At 41.0% G+C, this 12,201-nt stretch overlaps 2 protein-coding genes across 5 annotated transcripts in view; one reads left to right on the top strand and one right to left on the bottom strand.

Moving 5' to 3' along the window:
• RECQL (RecQ helicase-like) overlaps positions 1 to 5,169 on the bottom strand; it is a 29,256-nt gene extending 24,087 nt beyond the window's left edge. Inside the window, exons 1-2 of one of the 3 annotated variants that reach the window (XM_005869573.2) lie at positions 5,081 to 5,169; positions 2,378 to 2,425 (exon numbers count right to left, since the gene is read on the bottom strand). In XM_005869573.2, coding sequence (XP_005869635.1) covers positions 2,378 to 2,393 — 16 coding nt within the window. In that variant the 5' untranslated portion in view covers positions 2,394 to 2,425; positions 5,081 to 5,169. Of the gene's footprint in view, positions 1 to 2,377; positions 2,426 to 3,196; positions 3,830 to 4,408; positions 4,698 to 5,080 lie in introns of those variants that run through there. The other 2 variants (XM_014542343.1, XM_014542344.1) reach the window with 2 other exon arrangements.
• Positions 5,170 to 5,254: 85 nt separating this feature from the next.
• The window catches only part of GOLT1B (golgi transport 1B), a 15,810-nt gene continuing 8,863 nt past the window's right edge, over positions 5,255 to 12,201 (top strand). Inside the window, exon 1 of one of the 2 annotated variants that reach the window (XM_005869571.2) lies at positions 5,255 to 5,449. In XM_005869571.2, the coding sequence (XP_005869633.1) occupies positions 5,425 to 5,449 (25 nt within the window). In that variant the 5' untranslated portion in view covers positions 5,255 to 5,424. The remainder of the gene's footprint in view (positions 5,450 to 12,201) is intronic. The other variant, XM_005869570.2, reaches the window with a different exon arrangement.

Below are 12,201 nucleotides of genomic sequence, written 5' to 3'. Positions count from 1 at the left end.
TGTCTCATATTTAAGAAAGCCCCTTCTTTAAAGTTAGAAAAAACTAATCTTGTCACCCTACTATTAGAACTAGTATGTATTAGCAAACTTTATATACACAGCACCCCTGCCATCACCTCTTAACCGAATAAATAGCAAGATATCACTAATAAGCACAGTAGAATCTGGTAAAGTTTACAGGAACAAATAATGAATAGACATATATCAAAATACCAAGCGTATCTGTCTGGGAAAGGTAAAATGGATGTTTTTCTTTTACATTTTAAAGACATTTGAAATAACTCCACTTATAGGACTGTATCTTAAAGAAATAATCAGAGGAGCACACAAAACTTGCAATTCATAGATGCTCAAGGCAGAATTTTTTATGTTTTAAAAATAAAAACAGTATAAAAGTTCAACAATAAAATATTATTTATTTAATGTCACTTCAAAACAACAAAATACAATGCAGGTATTAGAATATTTACAACATACAATTTACTTAATAATATGTCTATATTCTATATTTGCATTATGTGTTTTTAAATCACATTACAAAACAATATGTACAAAATGTTTAAAAATTTTAATAATAAATTAAATGTTATAGTATTAATCTCAACATAAGATTAGAAGTGATTGGTATTTTCTACTTTACAATTTTTAGGTTCCTAGAATTCTATCAAAAAACATATATTTTCCTTGGAACCCTTATGTATTGCTAGTGGGAATATAAAATGGTACAGCCACCATGGAAAATAGTATGGCAAGTTACTCAAAAAAATCAACTTGTGATCTAGCAATTCCATTTCTGGGTATAAATCCAAACAGCTGAAAGTAGGGACTCAGATATTTATACACCAATGTTCATAGCAGCATTATTCCCTATTAGCCAAAAGGAGCAACAACCCATATGTCCAGGGACAGACAAATGGATAAATAAAAGATGTTATGTACATACAATGGAATATTATTCAGCCTTAAAAAGATACATGTTACAAAATGGATGAACCTCAAAGACATTATGCTAAGTGAAATAATCTAGACACAAAAGGACAAATATTACATGATTCCACTTAAGTGAAGTGCCTAGACCTAGAACAATCAAATTCCTAGAGAAAAAGTGGAATAGTGTTACCACGGGTTGCAAGAAAGGGGGCAATCAGGAGTTACTGTTTAATTGGATACAGAGTTTCAGTTTGGGAAGATGAAAAAGTTCGGGAAATGGATATTGGTGATGGGTGCACAACAATATGAAGGCACTTAATGCCACTGAATTGTACACTTAAAAAAGTTAAAATGCACCCTGGCTCAGTGGTTAGAGTGTCAGCCCTCAAACCAAACCCTTGTCAGGACCCATGTAGAAGGCAACCAATTGATGTGTCTCTCTTACATTGATGTTTCTCTCTCTCTTAATGTCTCCTCCCTCCCTTCCACTCTCTCTGAAAAATCAATGGAAAAAATATCCTCAGGTGAGGATTAAAAAAAAAAGTTAAAATGATGCCCTGGCTGGCATGGCTCAGTTGGTTGGAGTGTCATCCCATATACCAAAAGGGGATGGGTTCAATTCTAGGTCAGGACACATACACAGATTGTGGGTTTGATCCCCAGTCAGGGCGTTCATGAGGCAATTGATGTTTCTCTCTCTCTCTCTCCCTCTCCCTTCCTCTTCTCTAGACTCAATGAAAATCATATCTTTAGGTGAGAATTACAAAAAAAAAGTTAAAATGGTAAATTTTGTAATGTATATTTACCATAATTTCTAAAAATCTGAAAAAAAACAAAAAACCCAGCAGGTATGGCTCAGCAGTTAAGCATCAACCCATGAACCAGGAGATCACAGTTCGATTCCCAATTCCCAGTAAGGTTGCAGGCTCAATCCCCAGTGGGGGGTGTGCAGGAGGCAGCCAATTAATGTTCTCTCCCATCATTGATGTTTCTCTCCCTCTCTCTCTCTCTCTCTCTCCCCCCCCTTTTCCCTTCCTCTCTCTGAAATCAATATTTAAAAACACACACTTTTTTTTAATCTAAAAAAACAGCATTTCTAAAATCAGAAATTTCTTAATTTTTTAATTTATTGATTGAGAGATATTTGTTGTTCCACTTATTTATACATTCATTGGTTGATTCCTGTATGTGCCCTGACCAGGGATGAACCCACAACCTTGGCATATCGGGACACTGTTCTAACGGGCCTGGGCTATAATCAGAATTTTTAAAACAAATATATTTTAAATTTATTGTATTTACTTATTTTTATTAAGACTTTTAGAGCAGTTTAAAGTTCACAGCAAAGTTGAAGTGAAAGTACAGAGAAAAGCAAATATTTTTTTCAAAGAACATACGAGTAGAAACAGAACAGAATGGAAAAAAAAATGTAATTATTTCCACTAACCTGAAACAGATGCCATTCCAACACTGAATTAGAGATCCAAATTTCTTTCTAAAAATGAAAGAAAAATAATAGCAACATTTTTTTAAAAACAGTACTATTGATTATGCTCAATCAATGATATTTTGACATGACTAAGCACAAAAAAATGTTAGAAAGTAACACTTACATAAGGACCCTTTAAAAAAGAACTACATGGTTCTTACTAATTTTTATGTAAAATTCTCTATTTTTTGGAGAAGTGTCCAAAGTCACATAAACATCCTATATAATAAAAGGCTAATATACAAAATCGACCAAATGGCGAAACGACTGGTCACTATGACGTGCACTGACCACCAGGGGGCAGACGCTCAATTCAGGAGCTGCCCCCTGGTGGTCAGTGCACTCAGCCAGAAGCAAGGCTCATGGCTGGCAAGCACGGTGACAGTGGTGGGAGCCTCTCCTGCCTCTGCTGCAGCACTAAGAATGTCCGACTTATGGCTTAGGCCCACTCCCCGCACGAACTTCGTGCACCAGGCCTCTAGTATAATAAGTACAAGGTAAATAAAACAACAAGAATCACCAGATACAAAGTGATATAACAAAAAAGAGCAAATATTTGAGGTTTAATAGTTAGTACTAAACCACTGTGTGATTTTAGCAAAATTACACACCCTGTTCCTCTCAGCTTCTTTCCCTACTTGTAAAATTGGGAGAGAACCTATCTTATAAATAACAAGTTGGATAGATTCAAATGTCCCAGGTTAAGCAAAATCTACCAACATAAATACTCAAATGAATCGCTTAACATTTTACTGAATACTTGCTTTAAAGACTTACAATTTAGGCTCAATCTTAAAAAAGGATTTGGCATTCTATGGTGGGGTGGGGAGTTCATAAATTTCAGAAGAGAACCTGAAAAGCTCAGAAGTAGGGAAAAAAAAACACATGGTTTGTATTAAGAACCTCTAAATACCTATGAATGACTAAAACGTAAGAAAGAGTACATATGAGCAAGTGGAAGGAGATGCGGCTTGAGAGTAGGAACTTTAGGCTGCCCATAATCCCCACGAACACCTCCCCTAACTCTGATATGGACAACCAACATTTTCTAAAAGTAACTTAGAATGTTCCCTAAAGATTACTTCAGCATGACTCTACCTTAACCAGAATGCTGACCTTATGCCCTTCCTAACACAGAATTCTGAAACCACCACTAGGCTGGGAAGATAGGCAGGATCCTCTTTGCCTTGCTGAGTTTGGAATATAACCTGTTTGAAGTAGGAGGGTAAACCAAAGACTTTTAATTCTTTATCTATATAAACAGCTCTTGTGGAAACATAATTCTCCTTCCCTAGAGTGCAAGGTTTTCCCTCAGGGCAGGGGTTGCGTCTCTTCCCTTTGTATTCACATAGCCTAGCAAAGTACCTTGCATGTAGTTCAGGCTCAAGTTTGCAGAGATTGAAAGCAGAAACTATCTCCACTCTTAGGAAAGAATACATTCTATAACACACACACACACACAGTTTTAAATTACTTCTTTGATTATACTGTCAAAAAAACTCATAAATTCCTTCCCCAAATGATGTGATTTAATATTAAAAGATACCTTAATATGGTCAGAAATTAATGAGCTATAGCAGGTCTGTCAGAAGTATAGCTGCTAGGCAATGTAAAAACAAACGAAGTCCAGCCTTGAAAACTACTTGAGCATTAAAAAAAAAAACACAAATAAAAGATACCTTAATATGGTCAGAAATTAATGAGCTACAGCAGGTCTGTCAGAAGTATAGCTAGGCAATGTAAAAACAAACGAAGTCCAGCTTTGAAAACTACCTGAGCATTAAAAAAACACACAAAAAAACAAAAAACAAAAAACAGTTTGGTCACACAAGCAAAGCTTAACTGAGCTTACTTTGTATAACTAACTTAACCTGGGTCATTCCTCATTTAGCCTCTGGAAATGTGAGTGAAATTTAAAGTTTCCCAAGGTTGATATGGGGTAGCCACTAAACAAATTCCCTATCAATTTACAAAATGTTAATACTATACCCAATCACTGTGAAGATAAGCAGCCACTACCTTCTCACTATATCAGCTGTTTTAACAACACACCCCTGAGCCTCATTACATGTTTTGGTTGGAGTGCTCCCGGTTAGCGAACTGTTTTTTTGGTCAACAGCAAGCTTTCACTACTTCCATGACTCATCGGTTTCGCTTCTGATGTTTCTGAATTTTTGAGAGCAGCCACAGGAAATCTCTCACCGTGTCACACCCAGTCATCGATGCTGGAGGAAATGCCACTGAGGTGCCACAGGTTAAATCAGACACACATCCATCCCCCTTCCCCCGCCACCTGCGTTTACAGACAGCAGCAATATAATAATATAATAATACAATAACATAATAATACCCTCCCAACGGTGTTCCCAATAAACGACGGCTTCCAATCAACAGGCTTTGGTGACCAAGCTTGCTGCATGCAAAAGGCTGGAGATCAAACGAACGTGTCCTAAGGGCCTGGGTTCCCCTGCTGTCTCCCCTGCCAATGTGGAAGGCAGCGACCCCTAACAGACGGGCCTCGCCTTCAGGCAGGAAGAGGGAAAACCAGCCCTTCCAAAACGTAACCGGAGAAGCCGTTCAGGAACCCCGCACCCGGGCCTTCCAGACCTCCCCAGCCTCCGACCCCAAAGCGCCCCGGACTCAGAACCACGCGTGGCTCACCCGCAAAAAGTTCCCGCCACCCGGCTTTCTCCGCACTCCAGCCGCGAGCATCCACCCTTCCGGGTCGGCCCGGTCCACCAATGGCAAGTCAGACCCTTCTCTAATTGGCCAAGGGGCGTGGCCGCCCTCGCGTCACCGAACAAGCCTCCACATCATTGGTTGATATCGGGAGCAGATTGAGCCAATCGGAAGCCGCCTCCAAGCTGGGATGGGGATGGCTGCGTGTTTCCGGAAGACGTGGCGGCTGTCTCTTGGGCTGCTTCCCGGCTTCAGACTCGCGTCTTTGCTTCACGCCCTGGGCTCCTCGAGGTGCTGTCCTCACCCCAGCAAGGACCCCAGCAGCCATGATCTCCTTAACGGACACCCAGAGTAAGCGCCTGCGCCGGGGTCCCTGCCTTGAGCCCCTAATACCCTTTGCTGGAGCTGGGACGGGGGCTCTCCCGCCCGTTTCCCCCAGCCCCCGGTGCGGGTAAATGAATGAAGCTCCGCATTGGGAGCGGCGGCCCGCGAACCTGAGCTGGGGCTGTGGGAACCTGCCTGGCTGCCGTGGAGGGGCGAGGGCTGGGCTTGCGGGGGCGGACCTGGCCTGGGAGGAGAGGCAGGGGGGTGTGGGGAGGCGCCCGAGCCGGGAGAGGAAGAGCCCACGCCGGGGGTCCGGCCCGCGCGGCTCTCTCGCCCCCAGGGAGATGGGCGCTTTGTTCCCGCGGACCGTCCGCCGCCAGAGAAAGTTTGCTGTGCGGCGTCCGCGGCCCACTCTCGAGGACGTTTCTGGACTTGACTGGCGTGGGGTCCTCTACAAGTTACCGGCTGGTTGTCTGGGAGGCAGAATTTTTAATGCCGCCTATTGTAGGCTCTTTTCGAAAATATGCCCACACCCAAAATCTATTCGAATATGTGCCTTTGCCAGCAATGGAAACAACCTTCCAAAAATCCCTTGAAATGACTTCACTTTTCTACCAGCTAAATGCTTCCACCATAGTCAAGTGTCACTTTGCGTTCATTAAAGGATTTCTTTTGTTAATATTGTATATTGTGCTTTGTGGCTGGTTTGATCATTTTTAGCATCTCTTTCTGCCTGCCTCGGAGTTCTTCAGGTCCATGTTGTCTCTGAGGTTGGCATTGCTGTGTGTTCCTTTTTCTTTCAATATAACATCGCCACTTTTCTACTTTTTACCAATCTTAATCATTTTTATTTACATGATCTGCCCAACCCTGTGCTACCTGTTTTGGGATGGTTGAGATCGTCTTTTTGTCTCATTTTGCTTTATCAGCCACGCCTTTTATTTCTTATTCTGGTTAATGTACTTGGATTTTCAAGATTTTAAGAACTAAACAGTCTGTTGAAATGAAAATAATACTTCATTTTAAGTGCCTGTTTTAAAGTGGAGTATTAAGGTTTGGTTTCACGCCACAGCTGACTTGAACTTGACAGAGCTCCTAAGGTCCTGCGCCCCAGTCAGGCTCTCTTCCTTCCTGAGATTGGACCAGTCTTCACCTTAGGGCCACCTGCCCTGCCCAGGAAGAGTGCTCATTTTAGTCATTTGGCCTCATCTGTTCTGATCAGAGAAAACCTAAATATAGTTCTTTAAAAAAAAACAACTGTTATAATAAAAACTAGCAATATCTGCTTTCATATAAATCATTACACTTAATTCTTGTAAGAGCCTTATAAGGTAGAGAGGAGTATATCTTTTTTATAAATTAAAGGAGAAAAAAGAAATTCAATGTATGGTCATAAGTAAAGTTACAGAAACAAGACTTGATCCCAGCTCTGCTGGCTTAAAAACTTTGTTCGTTGTACTGTACCCTACTAGCATATAAAAGACGATATAAACTTTGAGATCTTAGAATGATGAAATTCTCCCGTAGCAAAAGTAGTTTCAACAGTAAAATAGATATTTATCTTACAGAATCATTCATTTTTTGGAGAAATTTTGTAGGATATTCAAAGCCTATTTTCTTTATGAAACACAGTGCCCTGTTCCTCTTGATTAAAACCCAAAATTAAAATTAGGTTGCCCAAGGAAATTAGCAGAATTATGTACATAAATTGCTAGAATTTATTTCTAATTCTGATTACTTGGAGGAAGGACTTAAACTCTACATAGCTTTCCTATCTAACTATGAAGTAGTATTATTACTCCTATCTGAGTCCATGATTATTACCTAGATAAAAATGTGAATTATTTATCCTGTGCATAGCCATTCTCTTATGTTGAAGACATAATGAAAAGTGCCTGATTTACATCCTTCCAAAAACCAGACCAAGAGAGTTGGGTTGAAATATGGGCAGGATGGTAAACATTCTCCTCACTTCATTAAATTGATGAGGAAGATGATATTATGCTCTTTGCTGCTCTTCTGCCAAATGTTTTGGATAGAACAGTGGATTGGAACACAAAATGATTAATGAACCAAAAGCTCTTTGGACTTCAAATGGTGCTTGTATGTGTGTTTAACTGCAGGAATTGGCCATCATTCAAGTGATTTGCCAAGATTTTTCTGGGATTCTGATTCTGGGAGAGGGTGACCAACTACTGATCTCTAAAAAATCAATAAAGACTTTTTAAAAAGGCAAAAAACAATTCAGGACTGTTTTAAGGGATCCTATAACAGCATCCTCCTTTCCCCCCCAAAAATACAATATTTATCAAATGGGGCAGAGTGGAGCAGTTCCCTTGCTGCCACTAAATCTTCACTTTATTATGTCACACTAGGGGCCCAGTGCACGAATTTGTGCACCTTGAAAGAAACTGTGGGCCGCAAAGCTGCGGTGGGCACAGGGGCAGGTCTCGGCCCACCCTCTGCCCCCCCGCCCAGCCCCTCCTGCCACAGCCCCGGTGGAGAAGCCCTCAGGGGCTATTGGGGCTGGCAGCCGCTGCTCGCACCCACTGACAGCGCCAGGTGCCAGTTGCAGGTGTGAGCAGGGCCGGCACCAGCAGTGGCTGCAAGCGGCAGCTCCAGTGCCATCATCGGGTGGGAGCAGGGTCGGCACCAAAAGCAGGTGCAAGTGCCAGGCAGGACCACGGTGCGCAGGAGCAAAGAATTTTCAGTAACCACCAGAGGCTTGCCCCAATGACAGTGACAGGCGCCCCACCTTGGTCTGGCACCCCCACTCACCTGCTCCACCATCCCGCCGCTGCCAATGCCCGCCATGTTCTGCGCTCTGCTGCCGATGCCCACCATGTTCCGGGAGCGCCCCCTGGTGGTCAGCGCACGTCATAGTGATCGGTTGTTCTGCCATTTGGTCTATTTGCATATTAGCCTTTTATTATATAGGATAGCCTGAAATTCCACCATGATATTCATTTGAGTTCAGTTCAGTTGATAATTCACTTGTGTTCTTTATTCTGACATTTTCTATTTTTAAAAAGGCATAGAAAGAAAGTGCTGCTTTAAAATATTTAAATCAGATACCAAAATGCTAACAGTAATTGCCATTGAATTAAGCATATCTTTTCCTATAAAATTTCTACAATAAGCTGTTTATTTTAGACAAATTCATTTTATTAGGTTGCTTTTATCAGATTGTTCATTAAACACATACATGGGCAAGAGGAATGAAGGTTTGATAGTGCCTAGGAGGAAGATAAACTTACTTTACTGAGTCTGATTCAGGTGGGGAGAGGGCAGCTCTGTGTAGGGGTTTAATAAACAGTGGGCATATGAATGCACAGGCACAGGGAAGATGAGAAAAAGGCACAGTGCGGCCAGTTTGAGGCTTTTGACCCCTTTAGATCAGGGAATACTTGGCAACATCATGCTAGTGCCAGTTTTGGAAAAGATTACAAAGATCTGCTTGACTACATTAGATAAAGTGGTAGGAATGTTTTGATTTCCATGTTATAGTTGTTCAAACTGTGGAGTATTATGGACTGGATTTGAGTTCCCGGCCTGATGGCACACCACCACCACCAACTGCCATTCCCCACCCCTGCACCTTCCCCCACATACACACTTGCTGATTCCGTGGTCAAGGGTGAGTTACAAATCTCTGTGAGTCTCTGGTTGCCCATATGAAACTTGGGGCCGGTGCTACTTTTTGTCTCACAATTTCTTAAAGGAATTACAACGTAATTGTACAAACATTTCATTAAACGTAAAACCATATTTAGACATTGTCCTTTTTCACTGCAGTCAATTTCTTTTTTTAAATATGATTTTATTGATTTTTAGAGAGAGAGAGAGAGAGAGAGAGAGAGAGAGAAACATCAATCAGCTGCCTCCTTCTGCACATGGATTGAGCCCACAACCTTGGTAAATACCCTGACAAGGAATCGAACTGGTGACCTCTTGGTGCGCAGGAATATGCTCAATCAATTGAGCCACACTGGCAAGAACTGCAGTCAATTTATAATAGTTCTCCTAACACCTACTTAGTTATATTAGATAAGCTAATTATATTAAACTTGAATCAACTTAAGACGATTCCCCCCAGAAGTTCGGTGTACTAGTACTCTAATGACCTTGAGTTTCATCTAACCAAACATATTTAACCTGAAAATACTGTAGGAAGCGGTATGGTATAATGGTTAAGCACATAAACTTTGGATGCAAATATATCTGAGTTCAAATGCTTAAGGAGAAGTGTGACTTTAGGCAAATTAAGTCAGTTCTCTAAATCTCAATTTCTGGCCTGTCTAAAAGAATTTAATGACACCTACCTTGCAATAGTATTGAAAGGATTAATTTATGTATGGTATGTAAAGCACCTTATAATGGCTACTTCTATAAAATTCTCAATGCATATAGATGTATTTCCATATAATTTCCTTTCTGAACAAACATCTCACAATTTTGATGTAATTAGTATAATTTGTGAAAAGATAGGAATTAGTCATTTTCATTTAACTCAGCTGCCAATGATTAAATCCTAACTAGTCAGTAGTTACTTAATGAAATTTTACTTGCTCTTATGTCCAGATTTTCCTCTGGAAAATTATATCTGCCATCTAAACAGTTATTTTGGTAAATTTTTTTAAGATCATATTTTTAATATTTTTTATTTGTTTTTCATCCTCACCCGAGGATATTTTTCCATTGATTTTTAGAGAGAATGGAAGAGAGAGGGAAAAACAGAGAGAAATAGCGATGTGGGAGAAACACATCAATTGGTTGCCACCTGAATGTGCCCAGACCAAGGCCCTGGGAGTAGCCTGCAACCTAGGTACGTGCCCTTGACCGGAATTGAACTTGGGACCCTTCAGTCTGCAGGCCCGCGCTCTATCCACTGAGCCAAACCAGCTAGGGCTTAGTAAATTCTTTTAAAGCACTTAAGCATGAAAGTATCAGCCTCAAATTTTCATAAAATATTAGTGTCTGTGGAATACTTCTGAATCCTTTTAGACTATGGGAGAAAAAGATAGCTTAATGGAAGTCAGTAGTTAACTGTAAATTGAGGAAGTGGAAAATGTAGAAAAAGGTATTGATATAAATTTTAAACTCATCAAAACATTTTACATGTCTTAACATTTTTTTAAGTAGCTGTGACCTGGATTTTACCTTTCTGGAGCCAAGGCAAAGTGGTTAAGATCAGAAATCATTAATAGTGTATTTAAAATTGTATTTCCAAAAGTATTTCTGCCATAATTCATTATGTTATGCAGATAGGGCTTCTAGGTAAAATGAGGGTTGGTAACTGCTTCCTGAAAACAAAACTGAAATGATCAAGGAGGTGACTTAGTGGATTGATTGTGCTTTGTAGTATTAACAGAAAAGTACAACTGTAACCTTAGAAAGTCTATTCTTCAAACTATAAAAGATAAAAAATCCTGGAGAATGTAAAGGCAATAAAATTATTAGCTTTATAAACAGACCAGTACACTTTGTTCATTTAAGACACACATGGGCAAGAGGAATGAAGGTTTGATAGTGCGTAAGAGGAAGATAAATTTTTACTGGGTCTGATAGTACTTAGAACAGTTGCCTGCATCTAGGAGTTGATCAACAATTCTTTGTTTCTGAATGAAAGAACAAAAAAACAGAGTATTATTATTAGATAAAACAGTGTTCTTTTAAACTTTGGAGAGGTGATTTAAGGAATAGATTAAATATGGGAATAGATTCATAGTTTAGATATGTTTGTAGAAGATAAGTCCATAATAAGCCACCAAGAAGTTAAAAGTGATATCTAACCTTTTGAAACTTAATTTTTGAGGAGACCACTACCTGATTCTCAAAATATTTCCTATTGCCACTATATTGAAGTATATTGTACTAACCTACTATAGTAATTTCTAATGGGTTAAAGAAGGCATTTTAGAGGGAAAGGAAGAAACTGCAGATATCATCTGTATAAATAATAGTTATAGAATATGATAAGAAATAGCAAAAGTAAACCCATATTTTTATTCTGATGCCAAAGGGATTTTTGTAAGGGAAAAAGATATATATAACCAAAGTTTTAGAATTCTGATTTATCTTTCTCTATTATGGTGTTTTTAAGAAATGTTCTCTTATGTAAGAGCCAGAGGCCCGGTGCATGGATTCGTGCACCAGTGGGGTCCCTCGGCCTGGCCTGCACCCTCTCACAATCCGGGACCCCTCAGGGGATGTTGGACTGCTGGTTTCGGCCCGATCCCCACAGGCCAGGCCAAGGGACCCCACCAGGCCTCTAGTATGCATATAAGATCTTTAGTTAATCTCTTCCCACCCTCCCTCCTACCCCCTTCTCTCTGAGATTCATCAGTCTGTTCCATGTTTCCATGCCTGTGCATTGAGCGTCTGCCCCCTGGTAGTCAGTGCACATCACGGTCGCTTAGGCTTTTATATATATACTAGAGGCCTGGTGCACAAAAATTTGTGCACTCGGGGGAGGGGGGGGTCCCCCAGCCCGGCCTGTGCCCTCTCGCAGTCTGGGACCCCTCGGGAGATAACGACCTGCTGGCTTAGGCCTGCTCCCGGGTGGCAGAGGGCAGGCCCAATCCCTAAGTGCAGCCCCTGGTCAGGCTCAGAGCAGGGCCGATTGGGGAGTAGGGGCGCCGCCCCGTCATGCACAGAGCAGGGCGGATCGGGAGGTTGCAATGCCACCCCCTGTCACGCACAGAGCAGGGCCTATCAGGGGGTTGAGGAGCTCCCCGCTGTCACTCACAGAGTAGGGCCGATAGGGGAGTTGGAGCACC

The sequence above is a fragment of the Myotis brandtii genome, unplaced genomic scaffold, assembly GCF_000412655.1.
Source record: "Myotis brandtii unplaced genomic scaffold, ASM41265v1 scaffold299, whole genome shotgun sequence".
NCBI classification, from domain to species: domain Eukaryota; kingdom Metazoa; phylum Chordata; class Mammalia; order Chiroptera; family Vespertilionidae; genus Myotis; species Myotis brandtii.
This window is presented reverse-complemented; position numbering and strand designations above follow the sequence as displayed.